Source organism: Nothobranchius furzeri, chromosome 18, assembly GCF_043380555.1.
Source record: "Nothobranchius furzeri strain GRZ-AD chromosome 18, NfurGRZ-RIMD1, whole genome shotgun sequence".
Classification (NCBI taxonomy): domain Eukaryota; kingdom Metazoa; phylum Chordata; class Actinopteri; order Cyprinodontiformes; family Nothobranchiidae; genus Nothobranchius; species Nothobranchius furzeri.
Window position 1 is genome coordinate 32,831,656 of NC_091758.1, and position 14,852 is coordinate 32,846,507.

The window sequence follows — 14,852 nt, forward strand, 5'->3', positions numbered from 1 at the left end:
CCTAAAATAAGACCTCTTCCGCGCTACGCACATCCGTCACGGGCGACATGATTTCACGAAACATGGCAAATGACTATTAGTTTTTTGTGCTCTTGAAACGAAATAATCTTATTTCACTATGATTTACTGAGGGCTGTTTTTTAAGGAAAGCAGGATGCAATTAAAACTATATCTCTCATGTTTAAACTGTCTTGAAGGGGTCCTTTTGCGGCTGGGTACTTCTTTCGGCACAACACCTAATCCGGCTGCGATGCTATTGCCTGAGATCCGAAGGTAGACACAATATTTTTTAGCATTTGTTCATAACAGTTTCGCCTCTGTATAATGATACTTTGTGTATTGATAGTATTGGAGAGTGTTCAATGTGAAATATACGCCTTAACACTAACCATAGGTTGGTGTCGAGCTTTCTAAATGACGCTGACATTGTCGGCTACATTGACTAGCTGTTAGCATAACGCTATCTTTAAAATAGCAGTTTTGTCAGTTCACTGGTACCTGTCGGCTGCGCACCACAAACAAGCATCAGCAAACCAGTGATAATTGAAAAAAAATTTCCCCGCTCTGAGTGATTTTTTTAACGTGTTTTACTATCACTGAAGCAGGGACGAACCATATAACTGCGATTTGTTACGATGTTAGGTTTGTCTGGTTGTCTGTAGAGGGAGCAAACGTCTGTCACCGGTTTGAAACCTGAGTTAGCAAGCCGAAGCTGCTCCATCATTATCACCGAAGGGGCTGCTGCTGTTGGATAGGATTACAGTAAAATATTCAGTCATATTTCTTGTCTGTTCTCGTATAAAATGTTAATGATATGATCCTGTATTTTTCTACTGATGTTTCATGTCCTCTCTACACTTCGTTTCACTTGATTTCTTGGTAAAATGTCAACTGCATCAATGTAATAATTCCAGTTTGACCAATCCTACCATAACGGAATGTAATAAAAACGAATCAAAAACAACTCGAGTTGTTATTGAATATTTTCCCCACTTTCCAGGATATCTGACCGGCCCAGTGTGTGGCAGTTCTCATGTGACCACGGAGGGATCTTGAGTGAAGATTGAAAGATGGTCTGATGGACCGCCGCTTCTTCCTGACCCTCCTCCTCTGCTCAGTGTTGTGGATCTTCTTCTGGGAAGTACGCTGGAAGAAAAGAAAGGAAAGTGAGATTGAAGAATGGCTCCAAGGACATAGCCTCTCACAATACGAGCACCTATTTGAAGGTCAGTGGGTTATGGTTTTATAAAAGGTATTCTCAGATCAATGCATGTGGAAAGTGATGCAAAGAGTTTTTACTTTAACCCTCGGGCATTTCTGTTTTCCTTTTAATTTCTTGCAATTATTGTGATTGTAAACTGAGAAGCTTGGAATATTTAAAAAATGCGTATCGTGTTTAGCTGTTCAGTTTGTCATGTAGATATTTTGGTGTTTAACGCGTCATGTAGATGTACAGACACTGGAAGAACTGAGTCTGAGTGCACTGAGTCGTCTGGAGGAGGAAGTGAAGGAACAACAGCTCTGGAGGGAAATTGCAGAGGCTCACATCCAGCTTCTACGAGACTTTGCCTTCCAGGAGTGGCTTTGTTCCCAGAACCTGGAGCACTATTACTACACGTAAGCAATGACGTGTTTTCATTAATGTGACATAGATTTGAGAACATCTTGTTGTTTTAGGATTTAGTTGCTTGTTAAAAATAAAATCATTATAGGTCTAATGTTATGCATCCCAGCATGATGAATGTTTAAGTGTCCACTTGAGGGCAGTCTCTGAACAGTGGTTAGCTGAGTTTGCTGACACTGAGCTGTGTGGGCTGCAGTGTTTCTGAGGGTCACTGCAGTAAAAATAGAATTCTTTAGAGACCAAGTGAGTTTTAGACCTTGCAGCAATGCAGATGTTTGTGTGTGCTGAGTACTTTCTGTCAGAACCAAAGAAACATCTATTTTTTTTAATAATTTGGGTAAACAATTACCTTCCTTTGTGAAACAAACACATGTTTCTTAAGGTCAATATTGGCTTAGATACAAATAATGCATTTAAAGTTGGTTTTAGATTGTTTTTATGCAAAATTACCATTTAAAATGTAAAACAACTTTTAAAGAAATTAAAACAAAAGATTAAAGCTACTATTCTTATTTTTATTGAGGAGTAATACCCCCCCAAATTTTTTTTTACCTTTGCAAAACTTTTATTTTTTGTTTACCTTTGTCGTGCTCATCTCTGGACAAGTGTCAGATAAATGGGAAATTAAAGCTGCAGACTTAACATAAGCCTTAAAAAGGTAGCCTGGCCTGCCAGACTTGTCCTCTGTTTAATTCTGCACAGAGAAAGAGTCTGGTAACTCACAGGCAGAGAGGCACATGAGGGGCGGGACAAGCCAGCTCAAAAATAACCAATCAGAAAAAAGACGAAAATGTCGACTGAACTGCGCGACGCTGTAGTCAAAAATAGTCTGGCAACGGTGCAAACATCTTTTTTAAATATTGTTTTTGAAGAAAGGCTTTTAGCTAGGGCTGCACGATATTAGGAAAACCTGCGATATTCGATAACAGTGCTTAATATTGCGATATCGATATTACTCACGATAAATGAACAAATATTCAATTCAATTCAAGTTTATTTATATAGCGCCAAATCACGACACGAGTCGTCTCAAGGCACTTCACATAATAAACATTCCAATTCAGGTCAGTTCATTAAGCCAATCAGAAATAATGTTTCCTATATAAGGAACCCAGCAAATTGCAAATGTATGCAGTGTTGATGTCGTCTGGCGTGTGACGTCTGCTCTGGGTTCAAAGCAAACAAAAACTAATGCATGAATTCCATTACAACATAACATTTTTATTGAAAAAAATATGCAGCTGCACCTGCTACTGTATTAGCAGCAAAACAACAAACTGCATGCATGCAGTTTCTCAGTGACTTTAAAACATCACCTCCACCAAAAAACTTTTTCTGATGCTCCAAATTCAGAAAAACATCCCTTACCAGGGTTTTTGAATAAATAAAAAAATCAGAAAATTACTTTAAATGTTGAATAATAGTTAACATCACTTAAATGCAACAGCAAATTCTCTCATTGCTACTGAACATTTTCTCCACATATGTGGTTATGATATAAGGCTGTTGCTGCTATTGGGAAGTGAACTGTGCTGGGCCAAACTAAGAGAATATTAAGATTTTCTGAGGGAAAGAGAAAAACAATTGTCTACCTTTCAGAAGAGGAACTGGCAAAAAAACTACATGGAAAATATGTGAAAACGTTTGTTTTTTAACCCCAAATTGAACAAGTTTACCTAGATCTTAAAAAGCAGCTCAGATGATGAAAATGCAACTATGATTCTGATAACAAGCTAACAAATTGAGCTAGCTCCTCTAAGATAACCAGCTTGTAGAGCTTCTGACTGACGGTTTATGTGCAGCAGCAAATCAACTATCCTGATTAACAAGGTTATAAAAGCTCATAAATGAAAAATCACTTTGATGTGTGGGGGACCTTTTCCAGGCCCTCTTTAGCAGGGTGGGACTGGGAGGAGAGTGCTGTAGCCTTTTAGCTGGAAGCTAACCGGAGCCTGGGGCTAACATCACCACCCGGTGGAACACTAGCGACATGAAGGTGGTTTGGTTCACCGGCACGTATCGGAGTCAGCCCGGTTATTATCAGCCGATTAACGACACCGAGCGGACTCACGTTTGAAAGCAGCGCTGATTCCAGAGACCTCAGCACAAAGTGCGTTCGTTAATCTGAGCCAGCATGACGAACAAGGGAACGGCGCCGCTAACTCAGTTCGGGTGTTGCGTTCCACCCATCCTGTCTACGTAGGGGGCGGGCGTATTACGTGAATGGACCCATCTGATTGGCCGCATATCAGAAGGGCTACATTTGATTGGTCAAATAATACTTCCGCGTAAAAATCAGAGCTGGTTTTCAAAAAGTTGATGTATGACACGGATGGAAATGTTAGAACCAAACATTTATTGCCGTTTTTGACGTGCTTTGCGATGGGCCTATCGCACGTCCTAGTATCGCGATGACGATAATTTTTCGATATATTGTGCAGCCCTACTTTTAGCGCTTCTACTTGTTGTGGTTTAAAAGACATGTCCAAGTCATTTAGAACAGAGGAAAGAGCTGCAGTGAACTCCGCTTCAGTCGCCATGTTTATGAGAAACTTGGCATTATGGTGTGTGACGTACGCTGCTCAGCGCTGATTGGCTCGGTTAGAATTCCCAGGGGGGGGGGTTATTTGAATAGAAGAGTTCCTAGACCCTTTCTCTGTGCAGAATTAGAGGAGCAGTCTGGCAGGCCAGGCTATTAAAAGGGACTGTAATATTTAGTAGTTTTGTTCTAAGACTGTGCTTTATTTTATAGTGTACAGTACAAAGAGCTATGTGTTTTTAAAACTATATAGAAGTTAAAATGCAGACACTTTTACTGATTTTCATGTTTATTTTTGTTTGCACGGCTTTTTTCCTGCTGTTTCCACCTCTGCTTGTTTGATTAATGCTTTCATCAGTCTAGGATTGGACAAGTTACTGACATGACTCATACATTTAGTAAATAACACAGGTTCATCATGTTACGCATCATGCACAATTTCTCATTCATTCATTCATTCATTCATTCATTCATTCATTCATTCATTTGTTCGTTCATTCATGTATTTATAGAGCGCCTTCCTGCTGCCAGCCAAGGCAGCTCAAAGCGCTGAACACAGCAGTGTAAAATTAACAAGCATTAAAATAATAAAGGATTCATCATAAGGAGTAAAAAGTACTTAACATGAATTCATGTTAAATACTAAACCAAAAAAATCACAGATAGTCTTAATTTAGCTAAAAACTGCATGCAAACAAAGACTAAAAAATTCTCAGTGGTGTGTGTGTGTGTGTGTGTGTGTGTGTGTGTGTGTGTGTGTGTGTGTGTGTGTGTGTGTGTGTGTGTGTGTGTGTGTGTGTGTGTGTGTGTGTGTGAGTGAGATATCTTGTTTTTCAGTTACAGAAGTAGATTTGCACAATTAACAGTCTATTTTATCTGCAGTTGTGGAGTCTCTAGTAGGTTATTCATTCCGACAAACTTTTCTTTTTCCTCCTCTTCAGGCTGAAGAACTTAGGTTGCATGAATCTGGATGATCTGGCCCAGTTTGACGGTCAGCTGCAGCTCTCGTTAGCTGCTTGGGGATATTTCTACGAAGATTACATAAAACTTTCTACAGGCATAAAGATCCTCCAGAACTCCAGGGGGAGTCGAGACCAGGACTACGAGATCCGGCTGGTGCACAGCCTTGCTGAGAGGCGTCTGAATGAAAAGTGGTCACTTGGTGAGTCTCTGTATCTTTGGTCACTTTCCATTGCCGTTGATTATCAAGGGGTAAGCACAAAATTTCCTCCAATTCAAACCAGGAGCATCAGCAGTACGTTACGGCAGCGGCTTGTCTCTGTGTCAGATAGAAGCCATTATAGTCTGTGGTTTGGGTCAGATCCGACTCAACGTGGCACGGAACGTTTAAGGCACATCCCAGAAGCGTCTTGCTGCGTTGCGCCGCTAAAGATGGGATTTGGTTCTATTTTTGACACAATACACTTGAGGGATGAGTCGAGGTCTGCAGTTAACCTAGAACTAGACAGGAAGTCGCACACAGTAAGCATATGGTAAATGTCAAAAAGAGACTATTGCAGATTTACGAATTTCTTAACTGTGTTAACATTACGTCCTTATCGGTGACTGGGTGGCTTATTTGCTTCCTGAGGAGAGCAAGTTTTTCAGCATGAACAACATTTTCATCCAGTTAGAGGAGAACCACAACATTATTTAGCACAACACACGTCCGTTTTACAAGGACGACACTAAAAAGTAGAAGGCACAGGGTTTCCGCTATATGTACTTTCACTGCCACGGCAAAATAAGAGCCGCCACACCTTCAGAAGAAAAAAAAAACGTTAAAACGACGTACCTTAAGAATTTATATTTGGGATAAACAACAATGTAAATACAAGACATATATATTCTATATTTGCACATGTATACTAACCATAATCAGTTTAAAATGAACAAAAATATAATGAAACTTTAAAATGTATTTTACTTTGAAAAACCAGTACTGCCGGGTTTTCCCCGTGTGCGAAGGCTCCCTAAATGCACATCGTGCACAGTGTGCAGGGCACAAAGTGGCCAGAGGGGCACCAAGCAGTCAGGTTTATGAAACGAAAACAGATTATATTAATTATGGTATTAGCTACTGGACAACATGCACACAAACAACACTGAGGTAATCATTTAACTGGCGTTATTTCACACACAGAATCCCATCTGTAACCCAAGCCGCTCTGGCTGTGAGGTGGGCGGAACCGTGAGCTTCACCTGTGGCGGATGGGATGGGCAGGCCCGGTTCTCTCTCCCAGAACCGTGAGCCGCCAAAATGACATGATTTTATTTAGAAAAGCAGCCGGTTTTGACGGAGCTTCAGTCCCGAATGTTTGTTGTTTTTTGTTTTCACTCATCAGCCACAGATGCTCGCTACAGATGCTCTGTGGTCAGAGGGGGCCGACGGCGCCAAATGGCAGCCTCACCTCTGTCAGACCTCCCCAGGGCGGCTGTGGCTACAAGTAGCTTACCATCACTAGCAGTGTGTGAATGTGAGAGTGTGTGGGAAGCGTCTTTGAGTGTCTAGAAAAGCACTATATAAGTTCAATACATTATTATTATCATTATCATTACTCTCACTCATAGTAAACTGGGCTTTCTACCGTGGTGAATCACTCACACGTCCCTCTCCTACATTAGTTGGTTACGCGGTGAATTTCTGAAAATTTCATTTTTTTTAGATTCAGTGACATCATGAAGTTAGCTTAACATGATGGATTACTTTTGCTTGGCAAAATACAATAACTGGTAATATTATGAATGACCCTAGATGGAATTTAAATAATTTGACATTAATTATAACTAAAAGTTCCTGGGAGACATTTGTGACATGTAGCTGTAACTCTTTACTGCTTATAGACCGATGATGCGAGTCCTTTTAACCCTGACCTGATGACGTATAAATAAGTGAGCATGACGAGGGAGACCGCAGCAGGGAAGCAGTGAGAGGGAAGAAAAAAGTAAACAGAGAATCTAGCTGGGACCCAAAATGGGCTGAAATCACTTCCTCCCATGGCTGTACCACAACAGTCAAGGTGGGAATCGAGCATTATGATTTATTTTAAGGTAAATATATATTGTTTATATTTAATTTCATTTTAATTAAACAATAAGCTGTTTTACACACTCCTGCAGGAATGTTCACCAAAAAAACGTATAGTCTCACGTTTCAGAACGACCGTCTCCGTACGTCTCTGCACCCATCCCGACCGACAGCCCACCACCGCAGTTTCAAAAAATCCTAGAGGAAACCCTGAGGCATTTAGTGGATGGAGAGTAAAAAAATGCATCATGTGAAAGGAAAGTTATTTTAAAGTATACGTCTATTCTCCCGTCATTTTGTGATGCTGACAGTCCTAGACGGACTGCAGCTGAGCTGCTCCTGGTGTGAGATGATTTGCTGCGGTGCTCTCCAGTAAACCGCACTGCTGCTGTAATGCGCCGCAGATGCACCAGGTTTGGATTGGGGGTAGGTTTAACTGCTCTTACTGAAACGAGTAACTATTGAAGTAAGACATATTTTCACCCATTCAATAAATTTATGGTAAGAACAGCTAACTGTTGTTAGCATTCCTAGTGTTCATTTGTTCAACTTGTTACCCAGCATTCTTTGGCTGTGCTTAGGAGTGTCTTTGAACATGCCAAAGCACAAGAAACAAAATACAATAATCGAAACTGAGTTGGTGGTTTTAGGACAGACGGTGTGCATTGTTGATCATCTTAATGTTTCGTTCTGCATTTTCTCAATGTTCTTTTCAGCGGGAGCACTCCTATTTGGCTGTACTGTGGCACTGTGCTTTTTGATAAGGGACCTCATGTTTTACGTGATTGGTGAGTCCAGGATTAGCGGTTGGGTGGGTCTTAAAACGTATGATTTAGAATGAATGCATGATTTAGAAGTTCTTAGTAACTTCCTCTTTTTTGTTCTTTCCTTTTTTTGTGGCAGGTGGAATTACTGTTTCCATCATAGCATTTTTCTTTACCATCAAGTTCCTCTGTGAGCTTGCAGCTAGGATTGTTAGCTTCTTGCAGAATGACGATCCAGGTCGGAGAGGTGATCGCAGCATCTATGATTATGTGCGGGGCAACTACCTGGACCCACGTTCCTGCAAGGTGTCGTGGGACTGGAAAGAACCACAAGAAGTGGGGCAAACAATGACCTTTAGAGTGCAGGTGATAATGAATTTCAAATGTTTTGAAATATGTTAAAATACATTCATAGAATGTGAAAATATCCTACATTCTTGTTTTCCGTTTTTTGTACTAGCTGTTCTACAAGAACGGTCAGCCTTTCCCAGCCCGTCGGCCTGTAGGTTTGAGAGTCAACATCACCCACAGTGAACTGGCCCTGGACATCCCCGTCACACTGGAGGTTCTGCAAAAACCAGAGTCCAACGTTGTCAAAGTGGCCTTTACAGTTCGCAAAGCTGGACGATATGAAGTTGCTGTAAAGCTGGGTGGCCTCAATGTGGCCTACAGTCCTTATTACAAAATATTCCAACCAGGTGTGTCATTTCTTTCAGCCGCTGATCTGATATTCAAACAAAAAAAAAATCTTAAACATCTGTTCTGCTTTTTCAGGGACAGTTGTTCCATCTAAAACAACGATAGCCTACCATTTCTCCACTCTGGTGCTGACAAACGGCCATCAGCACACATTGCAAATTGAACCCAGGGACGAGTACGGAAACCCCACCAGTAACTCCACCTCTCTCACAGATGAAGCAAACTACAGTGTCCATGTCCACCCTGTAAGCAGAAAAGTCCCACTTTTCATTCATGAACTTTTTATTTGAGTAAATAAATTTTTCTTGTCAGTTTTACAGTTTGCCAAACCGAGCTGGCATTCACACTAGTTCTTCTGGTTTCCAGCTAGGCACGGTGGATGATGACGGTGTGGAAGATTTCTGCAGTAAGTCAGTCTTGCTCAATAAGCAGCAGTGCCAGGTCCTGCTGAGATTGACCCTGAGGAAGACGGGCTGTTTCAGGGCCCGCATCTCCTACAAGGATCAGCCGCTCAGCAACGGGGAATTCGACATCATTGTTCTCAGTGGTGAGCAGCCTGTAGATCAGGGGTGGGGAACCCTGGTCCATCAATGGCCGCTATCCAGCATATTTTAGTTTAACCCTCTGGGGTCCGTGGACGCGTATACGCGTCTTTTGAACAGTTCTGATTTGGGACGCTGTAGCAGCAAGACTCCGCCTCCCTGAGTTTCGGTTTCAATTCAGCTTTAAAAAGGAGATAATAAACTACACCCCAGTTTTTTGTTAATAGGCAATGTAAAAGCGGAGTTATACTAAACTAAAAAACGACCTATTTTTAGACAATCTGATAACGTCAAAACAGCAGTTTAGTAATCCGTGAGCGGGAATGTGCTTGTGGACATAAAAAACCCCACAAAAACACGAGATCCTTTTGCTGTTGGTGGAAGTCTCACATATTCAATTGATAAAAAGTATCATTATGTAGCTGAGAGAGAGAGGAAGGCCGAACGAGTTACGAGATGTGCGCAAAAAGGAGCCGCTTCGCGGGGAAAGGAGTGGCGCGAACGAAGTAACAACAAACAATTAGACATATATTGACGGTAAACTTCATATTTTGGAGCGATCCGGACAGATATATTGTCTCTGCAGTTTAGTAAGCTTTTATTAGGCTTTAATAAAGGATGATGAGAAGGATAAATGTCCACCAGGCAGTTCAGATATTACGGCTGTTTTTTGAACTGGAAGCAGAGGAAGTGGATGGAGACTCGCAGCCGGAGTCCGAGGCAAATAGCGAGGACGTTGATGAGGATGTGGCAAATCCATCCTTCCTCATAGAAGAGTTGGGTCATGATGAGGTAGAGGATGAAGGTAGAAATGCAGCTCCTCGGAGATCCAACAAGAGGAGTGGGTGGCGCCCCGCAACTGTCAGATCTCGGCGTGAGACAGAGCCACTCCCCACTCCAAAATGCATGTACATTATTGCCAAATTAATAAAATAAGTATAAATTCTGATAGTCCAGGTTGTCCTGAAAATAATGATACCCCATAAGGCAATATTTATTGTTTTTATTAGAAAATACAAAAGAAAAACCAAAATGAGTCAAACTGTGATTTACACTCTGGATCCCAGAGGGCTAATAATTTATTTTTAATTTGTTATTTGCTATATTTAGTCATATTTTTTATAAATGTACAGTCTAGATTACCATTCTAAATTATAAAAAACATTGGTCATAAATGTTTGTTGGTTTCACAGTAAAATAAAAAACTTTTTTCCAATTCAGATTTTATGTTTTTGAGTGATTTAAGGTCTAATATACAACCCCTTTATGTCCAAATATAATAAATAAGTATAAATTCATAAAGTCCAGGTTGTGCTGAAAAGATTGATACCACATAAGGCAGTGGTTATGGTTTTTATTTTGGAAATACAAAGGAAAACTAAATTAGTCAAAAACGGCAAATTACACCTTATACCCCAGAGGGTTAAACCTGATTAACAAGCTTCTGAAGAGCTTGATGAGCTGCAGAACAGGTGAACCAACCACTGAATCAGAAGTGTTGGAGCAAAGACATGCAGGATACCGGCCCTCGAGGACCAGGGCTCCCCACGCCTGCTGTAGATGCAGTTCCCACGTGTCTTCAGAGCCTAACGTCACATTTGTCATGCTGCAGAGAATGAAAAATCCAGTGTGGAGAAGAATGTTTCCACGCCAGGCATCAGCATCTACTTCGAAGCATACCTCTACAGCAATGGGAACTACAGCAGCTCATCATGGCAGTTACCCGCCTCCTCTCTGCTGAGTCCTCAGAGGAGGCCGTCCATGGGGGAGGAGGATGAGGAGCACGACTCTCCTGTGGAGGGACAACTAGAGAAGGTGAAGAAACCAAAAAAGGTCTACTGCTACATATCGCCAAAGGTAAGTAAAGAAACTTATTTTTGTAGCTGTTTTTAATCGTTTTCAGGATGTGTTGCAAGATTACGGCACTGATTAGATTTTTCTGCCAAACAGCAACTATCTGTTAAGGAGTTCTACCTGAAAATTATCCCATGGCGCCTTTTTACCTTTCGAGTGTGTCCAGGAACAAAGGTAAGTAGAACCGTTGTGACGGTCTGGGTGAAATTATTGTTTTGACTCACCAGCTCTCTATAAACTCTCTTTTCAGTTCACCTATTACGGTCCAGATCCAGTTCACAAGTATTTAACTCTTGTGGTGGATGATGGGATACAACCTCCCGTGGAGCTCAGCTGCAGAGATAGGAACATCATGGCGGCCACCTTCATTCGCTTCCTGCACAAAAACATCGGTTTGGTTTTCTCTGATGAAATAATTAGCTTTAAGGTTTAATGATGAGATTTGTTTTAATTTGAATTTTTTTGATCCTAGGTGGCTCTGAAACTTTTCAAGATAAAGTCAACTTCTTTCAACGGGAACTCAGGCACATCCACTCAAAGAAACCTCGCACCAAAACCTGCCTAAAGATCTCTCGACATGCCATTCTAGATTCTGTAAGTGCTGCTTCTTTGTAGCAGTTTCAAACAAAATTAACCACACTTTTCCCAAAACAATAGGTAGGTAATTAGTTATGAGCCCTGTGATGTTAACTCTCATTTTAGTCTCTGAAAGCTACGAGGAACTTCTCCGTGTCGGACTGGAGTAAGAACTTTGAGGTCGTGTTCCAGGATGAAGAAGGTAAAGAAGGGTTAGTAAGTAAAATTATGAATCATATTTAAAGTTTTTGACCTTTGACATCTTTTTGCAGCACTTGATTGGGGAGGGCCTCGCAGGGAGTGGTTTGAGCTGATCTGTAAGACTCTTTTTGACACATCCAACCAGTTATTTACTCGCTTCAGTGACAACAACCAAGGCCTGGTAAGTGGTTTCAGACTGCTTTCACTTTCAGCCTATATTTAGTTCCAAAAACTTAAGGGAGCATCCATTGTTTTCCAGGTGCACCCGAACCCCGACAGGCCACCGCACTTACGCTTGAAGATGTTAGAGTTTGCAGGTCGCATCGTGGGTAAATGTTTGTACGAGTCTGCTCTGGGTGGAACCTACAAGCAGCTGGTCCGAGCTCGCTTTACACGTTCCTTCTTGGCTCAGATCATCGGTCTCAGGATGAACTACAAGGTAGGGCTCTATTAAAAGAGAAGATGTCCTATTTTCATTGTTTATCCTCATCTGTCAGCTCGTCTCTCTTCTTTTAAACCTACCTCAAAAAGACCGGAAACATAATCTGGTTCTGGGGGTTATTTATGGAAAGCTTGCCAGCATGTGTTGCTGTTTATCCGACTTGCTGAGAATTCAGTAAAAGCGACCCCGTTTTCGTTTTATCCATTTTCTCAAGAAGACGAAATGCCGTGTTTATTTTGAAGAATTCGTTGAACAGCATTTTTGTTTTATTGTCCACACAAAGTACTTTGAGACGGATGACCAGGAGTTCTTCAAAACTAAAGTATGCTTCATCCTAAACAATGACGTCAGCGAAATGGACCTGGTTTTTGCTGAGGAGAAGTACAACAAGTCAGGACAGCTGGAGAAGGTGAGGCGACAGTTTAGAAAAGAACGCCCCTCTTTAATGTGTCAAGTTGTTTCATCGTAGATGGTGTCAGTGAATCAAACTTAAAGATTCTTGTTGTGTTAAATGACTGATCGATAGGTTTATATGATGGTGGGTGTGTAGTTTGCCATCTGTTAATTTGTTTATAAACTAGCCGTTTATTCCTCACGTTGAAACAGAATCTAGATAAATATGTTGATGGATCAAAACTCTCATTTAAACACGGGGCTGATGTCTCTGCCACGCACTCCTGCAGGTGGTGGAGTTGATTTCAGGGGGAGCTCAGATCGCTGTCACCAATGAAAATAAGATCCATTATCTCAACCTGCTGGCTCAGTATCGGCTGGCCAGCCAGGTGAGGGATGAGGTGGAACACTTCCTGAAAGGTAAGAACCCAAACGCAGATGCAGCCCGCTGTTTTGCTTTCATTTGAGCTCTCCTGTTGTTTGCATGCCATTGATGTGATTTCTTAATCTGTTGCAGGTTTGAATGAACTGGTTCCAGAAAACCTGCTGGCCATATTTGATGAGAATGAGTTGGAGGTATGTGTGTTGTTTGTAATAAAGTCCCAGCAGTTTTTCGAATGGTCATTGGTTAATCACGCATGTTTTCATCAGTTGTTGATGTGTGGCACCGGAGACATCAACGTGCAGGACTTCAAGGCCCATGCTGTGATTGTTGGAGGATCCTGGCACTTCAGAGAGAAGGTATGTGAGGCAAATGCTCTCTTATGTTATCTTTACCATCATCTGGGCATTGATTAAATGTTTAGCCAATTTTTTTTTAAACCACAGGTAATGAAGTGGTTCTGGGCAGTGGTGTCCAGTTTCACCCAGGAAGAGCTGGCACGACTTTTGCAGTTCACTACCGGCTCCTCTCAGCTTCCTCCTGGAGGATTCAACACTCTCTGCCCCTCCTTTCAAATCATTGCCGCCCCCACACACAGCACTTTGCCCACTGCACACACCTGGTAGGTAGTTTTTTATTCTTTTAAAGAACATGTTTGAATCTTTATATTGTAACATCCTCAGTGGCCTTCAATCATGTTGGGTGAACATTTAGATGTTGAAAAGGAAGTTTAAATAAAACTAGCTGGTTCTTTCTCACTTTCTGTGTAGTTTTAACCAGCTGTGCCTCCCTTCATACGACTCCTATGAGGAGCTGCACAAGATGCTAAAGTTGGCCATCAGTGAGGGCAGCGAGGGTTTTGGTATGCTCTGACTGCTCGGTCACTGGCACTGTGGTTCCACCGGTACACACGAAGACCAGCACAGCTCCACTGCTTTGGTTTCCTACATTCATCACCATCAAACTTCTTGGCTCTCACTTAAACTATTCTTCTTTTGGAGGAGAGAGAGCTATACAGGAAGTCCCAGAAGACTGTGGAGACTGAATCATATTAACTACAGTTTGTAAATAAATGTTTCCCCATTTGTTAAGAAAAAGTAAGAAATAACAAAAAAAAAAGGACAAAAAGGCAGCAGTGGAGATCGTTTTACTTCTGAATGCAAAGTCTCCTCAGCTTTATACGTTGGAAAGACAAATGAGGTGGGAACAAAGGCCTTTGAGTTTTGCTAAATACCTGCTTCTTTTCCATTTTGCAACCAGGAAGTCTATAAGTGCAACAGCAGCCTCCATGTGGTGGTCATCTGCACCACTTTGGCCTTAATCCATCAGGGACTGATGTGTAAATATATGATATCACTTTCAACTGGATACATGTACATGCTGATGTGTAAGTGCAGATTTTCTTGTTAGTTTTTTGATGTGAAGTTCAAGAAGGGATTTTGTTATTGTTGCACATCTGCTAGGTTCTTTCTGTATGATTTTTGAAGTGAAGACGGTTTTAAAAGAGGCCAAGTAATTTCTATCATTGTTGTTTTTAACCTAATGATAATTTGTGTTTAGTGTCCTTATGTTTTATGACCTGCCTTATTCAAGCCCTTAGTTTCTGATTGTTTCTAGACGCGTGTTTAGAAGAGAGAAACGATAGGAAATGATTTTATGGCTCCGTCTGTACGCGTAGGCGTGGTTGTGGGTGAGAACTGATTCTTGGACGAACCTGTAACATTTCTTCATGAAGCTGTTCACTTAGTCAGTCACAGCCTTTTGTGGGTTTAACCTCAGGATCTCCTTTGCCACCTATGCATCCTCGG

At 41.4% G+C, this 14,852-nt stretch overlaps 1 protein-coding gene across 1 annotated transcript; it reads left to right on the top strand.

The window, feature by feature from the left end:
* The first annotated feature begins 79 nt into the window (after nucleotides 1-79).
* arel1 (apoptosis resistant E3 ubiquitin protein ligase 1) lies at nucleotides 80-14,450 on the top strand. The gene is made up of 22 exons (XM_015970213.3): nucleotides 80-273; nucleotides 1,001-1,226; nucleotides 1,449-1,617; nucleotides 5,105-5,325; nucleotides 7,908-7,979; nucleotides 8,095-8,321; nucleotides 8,416-8,653; nucleotides 8,730-8,899; nucleotides 9,021-9,201; nucleotides 10,809-11,053; nucleotides 11,147-11,224; nucleotides 11,301-11,442; nucleotides 11,523-11,644; nucleotides 11,753-11,828; nucleotides 11,899-12,008; nucleotides 12,087-12,266; nucleotides 12,553-12,678; nucleotides 12,953-13,082; nucleotides 13,180-13,238; nucleotides 13,314-13,403; nucleotides 13,491-13,666; nucleotides 13,815-14,450. Exons 2-22 carry the CDS (start codon nucleotides 1,079-1,081, stop codon nucleotides 13,915-13,917), a joined length of 3,063 nt encoding a protein of 1,020 aa, XP_015825699.3. The 5' UTR covers nucleotides 80-273; nucleotides 1,001-1,078; the 3' UTR covers nucleotides 13,918-14,450.
* Nucleotides 14,451-14,852: the final 402 nt, after the last annotated feature.

Bases quoted from the DNA above. Each gene is read 5' to 3' on its own strand.
- arel1 (XM_015970213.3), top strand. From the start codon at position 1,079: ATGGACCGCCGCTTCTTCCTGACCCTCCTCCTCTGCTCAGTGTTGTGG. The intron at 8,654-8,729 runs GTGTGTCATTTC...CTGCTTTTTCAG, and splicing joins TTACAAAATATTCCAACCAG to GGACAGTTGTTCCATCTAAA. The intron at 11,054-11,146 runs GTAAGTAAAGAA...TCTGCCAAACAG, and splicing joins ACTGCTACATATCGCCAAAG to CAACTATCTGTTAAGGAGTT.